This window comes from Megascapheus bottae, chromosome 15 (assembly GCF_031878675.1).
Source record: "Megascapheus bottae isolate mThoBot1 chromosome 15, mThoBot2.hap1, whole genome shotgun sequence".
In the NCBI taxonomy this organism is placed as follows: domain Eukaryota; kingdom Metazoa; phylum Chordata; class Mammalia; order Rodentia; family Geomyidae; genus Megascapheus; species Megascapheus bottae.
The window spans coordinates 20,783,161-20,797,588 of NC_143523.1; the positions used below are offsets into that span (position 1 = coordinate 20,783,161).

The window sequence follows — 14,428 nt, forward strand, 5'->3', positions numbered from 1 at the left end:
TCTGCTTGATTTCAGACACTGCATGAGCCCACACCTTGACACCCTTGCACTCCCAGCAACACTTCTTTTGGGTCTTCCTTATTCCACTTTTTCTTTTTTTTTCTTTTTTTGCCAGTCATGGGGCTTGAACTCAAGGCCTGGGCACTATCCCTGAGGTTCTTTTGCTCAAGGTTAGTATCCTACCACTTGAGCCACAACACCACTTCTGGCTTTTTCTGTGTATGTGGTATGAGGAATTGAACCCAGGGCTTCATGAATGCTACGCAAACACTCTAACACTGAACCACATTCCAGCTCTGTCCTCCATCTTCTAAGTGACTGGTAAGACCCATGCTTCCTGCTCACCTACTGTAGACAGCCAGAAAGAAGCACATGACCCAGGCACTTCTGCAAATATGTTTAATGCACTTAGATTACACAGAGGAAAGGGGGCAAAAAGGAATGTCATCTAAGTGAGTCACTCAAAAATTCTTACAAAAGTCCCGAGCTGGCTGCAGCCTCAGGAACCAAGTCACCACTGACTTTAAAAACTAATATAAAACTTTACAAAGCCTGCTCGTTGCAGCATTCAGGTACTTCTACACAAGGAAGGACTCCTGATTTGTAACAGAGACGCAGGCATTTCACCTGGGGCAGAGGTCTCGGCAGCTAGAGGGAAGACCAGATAAAAAAAAAATAAGAGTCCAGGGACTTCTCCACTAGTCTGCCCCATAGGGGCACTGACCATCCATCAGGTTTCCTCCTTACTCTCATCTCAATCCCAGCTCCAAGATTCTAGGGCTAGTTTTTAGAATATTCTAGCTCTTCTAAGTTCTCTCCAAGGTCTCTCCAGTCCTGTCCCAGAGCCTTGTTTTTTCAAAGAGGAAACTACACCAGCTTCTCTGCCAGGTCCAGGACTTTGAAAGAGCCACTGTGCCACTCAGAATGCTAGCTAGCCTCACCATCCCTTTGCAACCCACAACAAACCAGGGTGGCCACACAGGTGTCTGCTTTAGGTAACGACAAACAAGAAGCACCTTCTCAGAAGCTCTGACATTCGGGGTCTGGAGGATACAGGAAAGTGATAAGCTCCTCCCATAAGAGGTTGAGTGCTCCTGAGTCTGAAGCTGTGCTGGGCTTGGTACAAAGGACAGCCTGGCTTGATCCTCGATCTGTGATCCCTCTTACCAGACAGCAGCTGAATGGAAAATTCTCTTCCTGAAAAACTTCTGGAAGAAACCAGAGCCCAAGGGAAAGGTGGCCTAGTCAGAGCTGGATGAGGGCCTGTCACTCTCCTGGACCAAAGCACTGTGGAGAAATGATGGAGGCTTGGTTCCAACAGGATCTTGGATATTCATGGGTTCCTGGGCTTCCTGGGCTCGTTGCTTCGGAGCTAATGAACTGCCTTCTTCTGTTAGCTCCCAATCCTCAAGAACCAGGCCAGGAAGCCAGAGCCAACTGTCAGCCTGCAAAGGCCCTTTAGGCCTGGGGTAAGTTGTGGACCAGATGCTTCACATGCTGATGGCAAAACTTAGTTCCCAACACACATACCCTCCTCAAATCAGGCAGAGGAAGGTAGAGCAAGCTGTAGCTAGGAGCCCTCAGGCAAGTTTCCAGGGAGATTTAGGGAGACCAGGGCCAGAATATCCAGGAATAGGAGGCACCTCTCTGACCATGAAGAGTGAGAAGGTAAGAGTTACAGAGCTATGGTGGAGGACAAGTGTCCTTATGGAAGTCTTGTTGCCAGAATGAGTTCCAGAAGGGCTTCTGTCTTAGCTGGTAAAGGCCTGTAACCAGTTTCTCCCAAGTTCTCTGGGTGGGTCTGACTTGTAGCTCTGAGCTTAATGTCAACAAGACAACCCTGCGATACACAAAAGGCCAGACCTAGTAGTTACTTAAGGGGTCCAAGTCCTGTCCTCTGGAGGCTGCTCCTTGGTAGATCTTTCAGCAGAGAAATCTTGTTCCCAATGGGCCTCTTAGGGCACCCCTGAAGGTATCCATGTGGGTGGAAGGAGTAGATGGGGCAAAGAGGAAGTGCACATAATCCTGACAGATAAAATCGATGTTCTGAAGATGTCTGAAGGTTGAATGTGAAGCAGCAGTTTAAGAGGGCGGGAAAAGGGTTTGCTGATTCCAGGTCAGGAGTGAGAGAGACCTCAAAAGGAACTCCTAGCCAGGCACCAGTGCCTCACGTCTATAATCCTAGCTACTCAGGAGGCTGAGATCCTGAGGATCACAATTCAAAGCCAGCCTGGGCAGGAAAATCTATGAGACTCATACCCAAGAACTAAAAAGTCAGAAGTGGAGTTGTGGTTCAAGTGGTATAGTGCTAGCCTTGAACGTACAAAGTTCAGGGGCAGATGGGCTGGGATTTAGCTTGCCTAGCAAGTGCAATGTCTTGGGTTTAATCCCTAGTATCAAAAAAGATTTAAAAAAATCAGTTAACAAACAAACAAACAAAAAAGTTCAGGAACAGTGCCTAGCACCTGTGGTTTAAGCCCAAGGACTAAAGGAAAGAGGGGAAAGAGAGAAAGAGACAGAGAGAAACAGAGACAGAGACACACAGACAGACAGACAGACAGACAGACAGACAGAGATAGAGACAAGGAACTGAGAGGTTGTTGTCTTCTGGAAGGTCAACTGTGAGATCTGTAGAACTGAAGGTAAAGAACCAAGGTACCACAAGTAGCCAGGATGAAAGAAAAAGAGACAGAGCAAGGGTAAAGAATAAGACAAGAATAGATGGAAGAATGGTGGAGGGCAGTATCAGCAGAATCAAAGTAAAAGAGAAGTTGAGAGATTGACTTTTCTTCTTCCTTTTTTTCTTTTTAAGAGTTGTGGGGCTTGGACTTTGGGCCTGAGTGCTGTCCCTAAGCTCTTCAGTTCAAGGTTTGTGCTCTGCCATTTGAACCACAGCTCCACTTCTAGCTTGTTCTGTGTATGTGGTACCAAAGAATCAAACCCAGGGCTTTGTACATGGTAGGCAAGTACTCTACCACTAGGCCATGCTCCTGGCCCCGACTCCTTATTTTTCATAAGCCAATCTAGAAACTGGGAAGCCCAGGGGTCAAGGGAAGGGATGCGGTGGTAAAAGAGCAGAAGACCACAGGCTCTTAGTGGAAAGTGGGGGTAGTCAGTGAGGTTCTAGGCCTTACAGCCTTGCATTCTCCTTGGTAGGCTTGATTGGGTAGAAAAGTGTTAGAAAATAGGGCTGGAGCCAATAAAGCCTTAGTCCTTGAAGTCCCCTCAACCTTCTGGGACCTGGTTTACTTGGAAAACAACCTGGACTCCCAAAAAACCAGGTTCCAGGCTGCATATAGTGTCTCTCTCTTCTCTTGCCCTAGGCTCAGCTGAGAAGAAAAGGCCCTGTGTGGAGCCAGCTCCTTTAGGGCCCAGCGCTAGCAGGCAGCACCGGGCACCTTCTCTGGAGGCAGTGCAGAGGGAGGCAGAGCCCTCGGCCCTTGTCTGAGGAATGCTAAAGTTCATCTTATAAAATTCTGTTTAAAAAACATTATATACATGACCTGTGAACATCTCTGCTGAGCTATAAAATACCATCCGGTTTCTACAAAATAAAATAAGGAAAAAGAAAATCAAACATACTCAGAGGAATTGTTCTGTGGCTGGAGCACCCTGACGAGTAAAGGCCTGTTCTGAACCAGGGGTACAGGAGGACAAGGCCTGTGCCCATCCAGAGGGTACACCATGAGTCCAGAGTCAAATCTCAAGCGAAAACCTGTGGTGGCAGCAGGTGGGAGAGTTGGCATGTGCCTGCTCACTGGCCCAGTGGAATGAGGGCTTGGTCACACGGGCTCGGCCAGCTTGGCAGGGGGGGGTGGGGTGCAGCTCTTGAGCTGGAGGTGAGGTGGGACCCATGGTTGTGCCTGCACAGCAATCCACTGAGCTGTGTGTGCAGCGCCTGTGCCATCATCCTCACACTTGTCTTTTAACTGGTAGGAATGGCATTTACACAGTTGTTACACTGGAAGTCACTCAGGGAGCAGCTGGGTTCCCTTTGGCCCCTGCAGGGCCCAGCTCAGGCTAGTGTAGTGGACTGTCGAACACCGTGTCAGGGAGGATGGAGACTTTGAGCTTCTTTTCAGGCCAGCTGTATTCTTTGGGAAGTTTGAACTGTGGAGGAAGCAAACATAGATTCAGAGCACACATGGTTAATACACTGCACAGCTTTTTTTTTTTTTTTCTAAAGATAGAGAATGCCAGGAGAGGTAAAACATTCACCTAGACCCGACCCCTGGATTTAGGGCCATGACAGGTTATTAAATAGTTTTTGCTTCCAAATCTGCACCCAGGTGGGCAACTAGGACCAAACAGCTGAAATTCTCACCCCTTCTTTCCTCTTGTCCTGCAAATAACTGGCCAGCTTGGGGGAGGGGTGTTTTCTAGCTATTTCTTCACTGTGCTGACCTCCTCCCTGCTCACTTCCTTGGTTCTGCCTCCAGCCACAAGCATGTTAGGAATCTGTTCCCTGAGGCCCTGGGGCTGGAAGATGGGGACCAGGGCAGGGTGCAGATGCTACGGGAAAGTGGCCGAAGTTTGTCATTGCCATGGCCTTTCTTTCTAAGACGGGAGAAGGATCCTAGAACCTGTCCTCCACAGCCTTTGTCAAAGGGTCTAAAGGGAGGGGGGTGGCAGGGAGCAGGAATTTGGCCTAGTGTAGAGTGCTTGCCTAGCACGCAGGAAGATGTGGGTTGATTCCTTGGTACCACATACATAGAAAAAGCTGGAGGCTGGGAGTTTGGCCTAGTGGTAGAGTGCTGGCCTAGCATACACCATACACATGAAGACCTGGGTTTGATTCCTTGGTACCACATACATAGACAAAAGCCGGAAGTGGTATTGAGTCTCAAGTGGTAGTGCTTAGGCCCTGAGCTCAAGCCCATGGCAAAAAAAAAAAAAAAGAAAAGAGAAAGCTGGAAGCCAGGCATGGTAGCTCATGCCTGTAATCCTAGCTACTCAGGAGGCTGAGATCTGAGGATCAAGGTTCAAAGCCAGCCCTGGCATAAAAGAACCTGAAACTCCAATTAACCTCTAGAAAATGGGAAGTGGGGCTTGGTTCTCCAGCTGAAGAGCACAGGGACAGCGCCCAGGCCCAGTTTAAGCCCCATGATCCACAAAAAAAGAAAGAAAGAAAGAAAGAAAGAGAGAGAGAAAGCTGGAAATGGCGATGTGACTTAAGTGGAGAGCTCTAGCCTTGAGAAAGCCCAAGGACAGCGCTCAGGCCCCAAGTTCATGTCCTAGGATTGGCAAAGAAAAAAGGGAAGGGGGCTCTAATTTAAGATCCACTTTATGGACCTTAATGCCAGATCTACCTTGTGGCCTTGTGGGAACACAGAAGTAGGACAAATGTGGTTTGGGACTAGTACATCATCAGAAAGAGCAAATCCACTTTCCCCTGCACATTTTCATCTGCTTCCCAAAGTCCCTTGCTTAGAGTGGTGTAAGTGATAGCTAAGGAGAAGCCAAGGTCTTCTGCCCCAGGAATCATTGGTCAGCTTCTTGTTTTGTTTTTCCCACTCACCAGGGGGATTCTGGTGGGGAGAGGAAAAGAGGCAGACATTTTATTTCTCTAGAGTGTAGGATACTGCATGTAGCCTGGCACACAGCTGGTGCTCAGTATAAGCTCACTGACTTGGATTAATGCTAGAGCTTGGAAGCAGAGTCTGTCTTTTATGGTTCTTACTGTCTCTGGGCTAAGCTACATGTCAGGGCCAGAGTGAAAAAGAAGAGAACAGTGCTCCCAGCCTGCCTAGAGCTGGGCAGGAGTAGACCCAGTGCAATACTTCCTGGCAGGCTCCTCCTGCTCTCCCTCTAATAAGGGATCATCCATGCCAGGACAAAGTGGAGAGTGGAGCAGGCTGTGGGGATAGCCTCTAGACAGGAAGGCAAAAAAAAAAAAAAGTCATTTTTAGTGACCTACTTTCCTAAGCTTCCCCTGGCTCCTGTCCCTCTTGCCTGGACTGTCCCTTTTCCACTCTCCTCAACACCAAGGCCCAAAGGAAGGAACAGGCTGGCACACCACCGCCTCAGCACGACAAGGCTCCTCCGGAAGTACTTTTGAGGAGTTGGCTGTGGTTTGTCTGATGGGGAGTTGGGCCTCAGAAGCCAGTGACTTGGGGGGAAGTGATTAACTGGCATAGATTGGGTGCTTGATGACTTTGGAATACGTTAATGAATTAATTTATCAAGCTATATCACAGGAGGCAAAGAAGACACTGCTCTCTTGGGGGGTGACTGGCTCTGGGTAATTTTTATCCACTCTGTGCCCAGTCCCTGGTAGGCAAAGATCCCTTCCAAGCACGTTTTCCAGCAGACAGGACAAGGAAAGGGTCTGTCTCTGCCACAGGCAGGGGAGGGCTTCGAGGAGCTCTCCAGGGGTCTGGGCAACTTGCTAATGTTCTACTAACCCATGAAGCATTGAGGCTAGGAGGCTCAGGTCCCACTGGGGTGCTGGTTAGTAGGAGGCAGGGGGAGGGGAAGGGACTTTCCAGAGTGAGGTAAGTCCCAGCAAATGAGGATGCCAGGAACAAGGAAGAAAAACAAAGGGGATTATGAACTCCATTCCAGTACCCCAGAGAGGGCGCCAAGGGGCGGCACAACCCTACCTGGCCTGCCAACTCCTCAGGCTCTGAGCTAGCCCGGAAGAGGCAACTTAAGAGGGGAGAGCTTACATTAGGGAAAGGAGGAAGGGAATGTGTGACTCCTGGGTGGCCTGAGGCAAAAGCCTCACTGCCCACCAGAACTCCCCAGTGGAATGTTCTCTGGCAGCAGATATGGGCTTTCTGTTAAGAACCTGCCAGGGAACAGCAGGGGCTGGGGGGAACTCATACTAGCCTGAAGGTCCTGGCTGCCTCTTCAATGAGGTTCTCAAGAGCTGGTGATTCAGACAATTTGCTGAGTGTCCTCATAAGGGTGGGGTAAGGAACAGTGATGGTTCATAGAAACAGAAATAAAGCCATTTAACATTTCCAGGGGCTCCTATCCAGCCTGTTTCTGCAACTTAGAGAGTGGCTCACAGATGCACACACACACACACAAGTGCACACAAATATGCACACACATGCTGGTACATGCTCCTAGATGTAAGAGAGAAATCAAGCTTAGGAAATCAGGCTTACTTCCTCTGGAGAAGTCAGATCTTCTAAGTCTTCCAGCATTTGCTCTACAAACTCTTCTGTCAACAGAATCTGGAGAAAAGGCACAAAATGGCTTTTATTTACACACACACAATATATATATATATAGTATTTAAAAAAGGTCTTAGCCAAGCGCTGATGAGCATACCTGTAATCTTAGCTATTCAGGAGGCTGAGATCTGAGGATCATGGTTTTATACCAGCCTAGGCAGGAAGGTCCATGAGACTCTTATCTCTAATAAACTACTCAGAAAAAGCTTGAGCACAAATTGGCTCAGGAATAGCAACCAGGCCCTAAATTAATACTCCAGGACCTGTTTTTTGTTTTGTTTTTGCCAGTCCCGAGCCTTGAACTCAGGGGCCTGAGCACTATCATTGGGCTTTCTCAAGGCTAGCTCTCTACCACTGGAGCCACAGCACCATTTCCAGCTTTTTTTTTTCTATATACGTGGTACCAAGGAATCAAACTCGGGTCTTCGTGCATGCTAGGCAAGCACTTTTACCACTAGGCCAAACTTCAGGCCCCCCAGGACCTGTTTGTTTGTTTGTTTGTTTTAACAAACAAACAAAAGCACAGAGAATGGTCTGTTGACAACATCTTCCTGGCTAGATCAGGCTCACATGTTCCCATCCCTTCCCCATAACTTAGAAAGGCAAAAGGAATGTATCTGGCTTTGGAATATAAGCTCTATCCAGAGGCTAGAAATGCCACCAGAGGTATATCCAAGAATAAGCAGAAAGGAAGAATGACAGAAGAAATTATATTGATCAAGATATACTCATAAACTGATATGGAGGATTGAAATCCACTCTTTAAAGATAATTTAAATAGGCCGGGAGTTTGGCCTAGTGGTTAAAGTGCTTGCCTTACATGCATGAAGACCCGGGTTCGATTCCTTGGTACCACATACATAGAAAAAAAAAAAAAGCCGGAAGTGGTGTTCAAGCCCAGGACTGGCAAAAAAAAAAAAAAAAAAAAAAAAGATAATTTAAATAAATAAGTAAAATTTACATGCTAAAATAAATTCATGGTCTCTCAGAACGGTCCTGCTAGCTCCAGTCAACCACTGAGCTCCTCAACCCTTTTTCTCTTCTGGATTCCCTCCAGCTTCCCACTCTTTGGCTCTAGTTTGACATCTGTCACCTTATGCTTTGTTGCTGAAGGTAGTCACCATTGGCTAGCACAACCACTACTCTTGTCTCCTAAACAAGTTTTCTCAGGCAGTAGAAAAGTCCACAGTGCTCAGAACCTCAGGCCTTGATCAACTTAATGAACTTTTTCGACTTTTCCTATGCTAGGCCAGGCTGAGTTTGCCCACACCTGTACTTTATCAGGTCCAGCAGAGGACATATTTCTTCTTCCAAAGTCTGATGCCTTCCACTCCCCCTCCTTGTTGACAAAGAGACTCCTAGGCTCTCCCAGGCTGTGGCTTTGACTGCTTTTCTACCAGGCCCTAAGCAGCCTGGGCAGGGCATAGAGGAAGAACTGCAATGGAATGAAGATCCAGAGGAAGGACGCCACTGAGGTAAACTCTCCTTGTGAGAAGACTGAAAATCAAGAACTTGAGAGAATGTCCATCAGTTTACCCCTGGGAGTAGTCCACTGTGATAAAAGCAGAAGTTCCCACATTGTGAAATAAGAGGGAAGAGAAAAGGAGAGCAAGGAAGGTCACTATGGTTCTCATAGTGGACCTAAAGGAAACATGTGAGTGATGAGCAAGAATATATCCCAAGTAAGAAGAAGGCGGGAGTTTGGACTAGTGGTAAGAGTGCTTGCCTAGCATGCATGAAGATGTGGGTTCAATTCCTTGGTACCACATACATAGAAAAAGCTGGAAGTGGTGCTGTGGCTCAAGTGGTAGAGTGCTAGCCTTGAGAAAGCACAAGGACATGGCCGGGAGTTTGGCCTAGTGGTTAAAGTGCTTGCCTAGCATGCATGAAGACCCGGGTTCGATTCCTCGGTACCACATACATAGCAAAAAGCCGGAAGTGGTGCTGAGGCTCAAGTGGTAGAGCTCTAGCCTTGAGAAAGTCCAAGGACAGTGCTCAGGCCCTGAGCTCAAGCCCAGGACTGGCAAAAAAAAAAAAAAAAAAAAAGAGAAAGCACAAGGACAGTGCTCAGGCCCAGAGTTCAAGGCCCAGGACTGCCCCCCCCCCAAAAAAAAAGAAAAGAAAAATCACTCCCATACCAGGTTCTACGCTGACTGCATCCTTACAGATGAGGAAACTAAGGCACAGATAGGTTATTATATAGCACATGCTCTGGGAGGCTCAGAAAGAAACATATTCCAGTTATGCCTGGGCTTGAAGCTTAGTCCCTGAAGTACTACTTTCAAATTCTGAATGCTTAGGTTCTAGAAATTTGTGTGTGTGTGTTTATGTGTGTGTGTGTGCACGTGCATGTGCACGCTGGTCTTGGGAACTGAACTCAGGGCCTGGGCACTGTCCCTGAGCCTCTTTGCATTCAAGGCTAGAGCTCTACTACTTGAGCCACAGTGCTACTTCTGGTTTTTTCTGAATAGTTTACTGGAGCTAAGTCTCATGGATTTTCCTACCTGGGTTGGCTTGGAACCACGATCCTCAGCTCTCAGCCTCCTAAGTAGCTAGGATTATAGACATGAGATATGGGTGTCTGGATAGAAATGTACTTCTCTATTCATTCTTCCAGGCATGATATGACATGACATGACATGACATGACATGGACAGGCATGAAGGCAGTGCACTTCCCACTTGACTCCTTCGGTTGACAGGACTTCTTTTCTAGGGTAGAAGCCCATAGTTAGGAACCAACAGCTTTGACCAAGGGCATATATCTTCTTACCAAAATGTCTGCTTTAGGAGCTCAGGTCTCAAGTGAGGATAGGGACAAACCTTTGAGTCAGAAAGAGAACAAAGCCAGCTAGCTCAGGGTAATGTCCACCAGAGGTACTCCTAACTTATTCTTCCTCCAACTTGCCTGGAGCGACTCTTCCTAGACTGCAGCTATACCCAGTCATAGAACTTTGCTCCACTGGAGATTCTTGCTATCTTTTTGGGGTGTGTGTGTGTGTGTGTGTGTGTGTGTGTGTGTGTGTGTGTGTGTGTGTGTGTAGAGGTTAGGGAAATTGTGGGGCTTGAACTCCCATTTTTTGTTTTCTGGTGGTTAATTGGAAGTTAAAACTCTCATGGACCTCGCTGTCCAGGCTGGCTTTGAACCTTGATCCTTAGATCTCAGCTCCGTGAGTGGTTAAGATTACCGGGGTGAGCCACCAGTACCTGCCTTCCTGCTACTCTTTTTCATTTAATTATTTACTTATTTATTTCTACCAGTGCCAGGGCTTGAACTCAGGGCCTGAGCACTGTCCTTGAGTTTTCTCAAGGCTAGCACTCTACCATTTGAGCTACAGCACCACTTTTGGCTTTTCCTATGTATGTGCTACTGAGGAATTGAACTCCGGCAAGCACTCTACCACTAGTTGAAACTCCCAGCACTTGCTACTTTTTATCCCAAGGTGTATACCACCAAGGCCAGAGTTTCTCTACTGGTTGTCACTAGTCAACTTGAGTAGTATAAAAGTCACATTTCATACTTTTAGCATTTCCAGGGCTTAGTGCAACCTTTGCAAATGTCAGATTTTTTTTCTTTTTTGTGAGTGGTGGGACTTGAACTGTGGACCTGGTCATTGTCCCTGAGCTCTTCAGGTCAAGGCTGCTGCCCTACCCTATCTTTGTAAATGACAGAACAAACACAGCGTGCCTTAAACTCAGTTATATCACAATGGCCCCAGTTTAGAGGGGGCAGGATTTATTTCTAACATAAATAATTTGAAGGGAGGAGCTTTCTGCCAGAATGGTAAATAGGTCTGGGATTAGAACTAGTACATTGCTGGGAGTAAGACAGGAGGTTAGGGGACTTATAGAGACAGTGGAAACTCAATTCCAAAAGGAATTCTTTTTTTTTTTTTTCAACCACAGGAAAGGTAATGCCACCAACCCTGAGTCTTGTCCTAAGGCAGTTTCTCTGACAAAGGTCTGGAATTAGTGCTGGAAAAGGGTCGGTTATGAAGGCTTTTTAGTATCTCTACCTCTAAGTCTAGCACTGTCTCTGTGTTGATTTATTCTGTACTTAGTTGGTGAAAGGTATGGCAAGACCTCACACGGAAAAACTCCAGTGGCTCCTCCATTTTCACTTTTGGTGATTTACTGGTTACTGCTGAAAAGCTCACAGTATTTAAAAAGAATTAAAGGGGGGGAATTATACACAAGATCTGCACGATATTAAGGGTGACATTCTCTGCAAAGAAACACGGCAGACTGTCATAGCTCCAGGCACCTAATTTAATTTCCTTTGGGAGTTAAACCTTAGAAGCTTAGATTGAACAAACAGGCCCTGTTCTTTGTGTATTTCAGAGCTGGAGCTGAGAATGTTAACAGATCTTATCAACAGGACACTGGAGATAGACAGCTATGATGGAGGAGCTCCTGGGAGCTCTCCCGAGGAACAGACCTGCCGTTGTGATACCACTGTGGGAAAAGCCTGTGTAGGTCTGGGGCTTGGAGCTCCTGAAGCTCACTGGGTCCCTGTGGAGCTCTCTGGCTCAGCCACAAATAATAATAGAAATGGCTAGGACAGTAACAGTGAAAATGGCCACTCTCTCATATTTTAGGACAGTCAAGAAATAACCTAGTTGTTATAGTAGGTTCCTCTTTCTGGTTTGGGGAAAGTGCCCCAGCTCTGGAAGCTTGAGTGTTTAGACTGACTTGTCTGTCTCTGACGGGGGAAGTAAGGGTAGTTGTAGCTTTTAGGAATGGCCTGGAAAATCATCAAACCCAAACCTTCCTATCCATGTCTTCTGACCACCTGTCACCTACTTAGTTCAACACAGCTAGATCTCCACCCCCTGTACCCCCATGCAGCATCAGACATACAGCTGCTACAATAATAGGCTGACCAACTCGAAAGGAAGACAAACCAAATTCTTTTTTTTTTTTTTTTGGGTACTGGGGATCGAACCTGGGATGTTGCACTTGATAGTTAAGCGCTTTGCCACTGAGCTATATTCCAGCCCAAGACACACCAAGATGGGTTGCGAACCACACCAGTGGGGCAAATTTCTAAACCAGACTGATGAATGCATACATTTCAACAGTTCCTCTAGCACAGAAACAAGCAACAGAATAGCGATGATGATAATAACAACAGCATTCTTTTATATTTGTACTCATGAAGAGCCAGGCATAAAACACTTAGGTCCATGTACAAACAGGAAGGAGACAGGAAGGAGATTGGGAAGAGACAATCTCTCAGACTTCAGAACAGTGCCTGATCTGGCAGCCCTCCTCTTATCGTGGGTGTGGAACCTTTTTACTGCCAAGGGCCACTTGGATATTTATAATGTAATTCTCCATACAAAATTATCAATATAAGCAGACAGCTATGGGCAGTGGCGATGAGAAGCATATGTATCTGTCCTGTCATATACCAAATGATTTTGCAAACCTTTAGCCAGGGAGATTTAAAAAAAAAAAAAAAAAATATATATATATATATATATGGACATGTGGAGATGCTAGGCTTCATGAACACAGAATTAAATACTCAAGGCCAAATCACATGTATTTTTTGGGGGGGTGTGGGTGTGGGTGGTGCTAGTCCTAGGACTTGAACTTATAGCCAAAGCATTGTCCCTGAGCTTTTTTGCTTGAAACTAGCACTCTACCACTTCTGGCTTTCTGGTAGTTTATTGGAGATAAAAGTCTCATGGGCTTTTCTGCCTGGGCTGAATTTGAACTGCAATCCTCAAATCTCAATCTCTAAGAGTAGCTAGGGTTATAGGCTTGAGCCACTGGCTGACATCTGAATTCTTTAAAGGCTCCCCAGGAGATCATGGTGGGGGTGAAATTCTGGGAAAGCAGCCCAGAGGGGAAAGGGTTTGGTCACAAGCTTTACCACAACCATCTGATTGGCTGAGTTGTATTGTCTTTGCCTTCCCTACCTTTTGTCATAGAGGGCCATGGGAATCTAGGCCAGCAACTCACTCCAGTGGACTCATACCAGCTGTTATAGACCAGCCTACCTAGCTGATAGAAAGGGATTATCAATAACCTCTCAATTCCATAGGTCTCAGCAAGTTCCAGAAAAGAACCTGAAACGTGATCTTTTGTCAGTAGCTGCCCTAGGCAGTCCAAGCTCTGCCACAACAGGGGCTCTGGTGCTATAGATCTGATGCTGATTTGATCCCAATGTCTGTGGTCAATGATATTTCTGAGTGGTTGACAATGCCCATTCCTTCCCCTTTGTCCAAAGCCTTGTTTGCTCTTCGTGTTGACACGTTGTTCTTGCTTCCCAACAAGTTTGGTTTTCTTTTCCCTCCCATTCCTTCTCTCATGGAAGGAAATGTGTTGTTTACAGTGGGAGGGCCTGCCAACAAGCTAGACTGGCACTAGCAATGGCAGTGGAGGTGGCAGGGGCCAGCAAATTGTCCTGCTTACTGTGACCCTACCCTCTGTCCAGGCCAAACAAAAGCTAGAAAACAGCCTGAAGACACCCCCATGCTGAGAAGGGCAGAGGCATTTGCTTCAGGGGGCTTTGGGGGCACAGGGAGGCCTCATTCATTTCCTGTTCTCAGGGGGTGATGGGAAGTTGGCTTTTGGTGGCCTGAAGCAGGCTGTTGGTTGCTGGGGACACACTAGGGCATTATAGTTCTCTTCTTTAAGAGAAAATACCTTCCTAAGCACAATGCTGGGCTTTAAAGCTTAAGAAGCATACCCCTAGACAATGAGGTCTCTGGGTCAGCCAACCAAAAATGTCTGAGGGGAAGAGGTGTGGCTAGTCCACCAGTGAAAGGAAGAATGACAGACATAAAAAGGGAGTTGTACAGGGCTCATGTGGAGAGTCCCAAGCCATCTTTTACAAAGTATCCACATGTGGCCCTTCCACTGCTGTAGATTGAGAGTACAGACTTGTCTGGAGAGGAATGGAGTCTGTCCCTGGGCTGGGGCAGAGCTTGGTGGTGATTTTTAGCCTGGCCAGAAGTAGCAGAGTCCACTTGAACAGCTTGGATGTCTTCTCCTGAGCCAGTGACCTTCTACTGGACTGCTAGAGTAGCGGAGGCTAGAAGCCCTGCCCGGGTAAGCTGTCAGATACCGCACAGCTGAAAAAACACGCAGAGGCTAAAAAAATCTATTCTCATATTTGGTGATGTGAACTCTCTATGACCTCTGAGACAGAGACTTCTTCCCTTCAGATGGCACTGTCTGGGGACTGAGGAACTACTCAGCTCTATGCCAGGCTCAGCTGAGAAGACAGACAGT

At 46.9% G+C, this 14,428-nt stretch overlaps 1 protein-coding gene across 4 annotated transcripts in view; it reads right to left on the reverse strand.

Moving 5' to 3' along the window:
* Positions 1 to 391: 391 nt before the first annotated feature.
* The window catches only part of Sufu (SUFU negative regulator of hedgehog signaling), a 98,535-nt gene continuing 84,498 nt past the window's right edge, over positions 392 to 14,428 (reverse strand). For 3 of the 4 annotated variants that reach the window (XM_090345989.1, XM_090345988.1, XM_090345986.1), the window contains exons 11-12: positions 7,116 to 7,184; positions 392 to 4,110 (exon numbers count right to left, since the gene is read on the reverse strand). In XM_090345989.1, coding sequence (XP_090202115.1) covers positions 4,021 to 4,110; positions 7,116 to 7,184 — 159 coding nt within the window. In that variant the 3' untranslated portion in view covers positions 392 to 4,020. The remainder of the gene's footprint in view (positions 4,111 to 7,115; positions 7,185 to 14,428) is intronic. The other variant, XR_016537802.1, reaches the window with a different exon arrangement.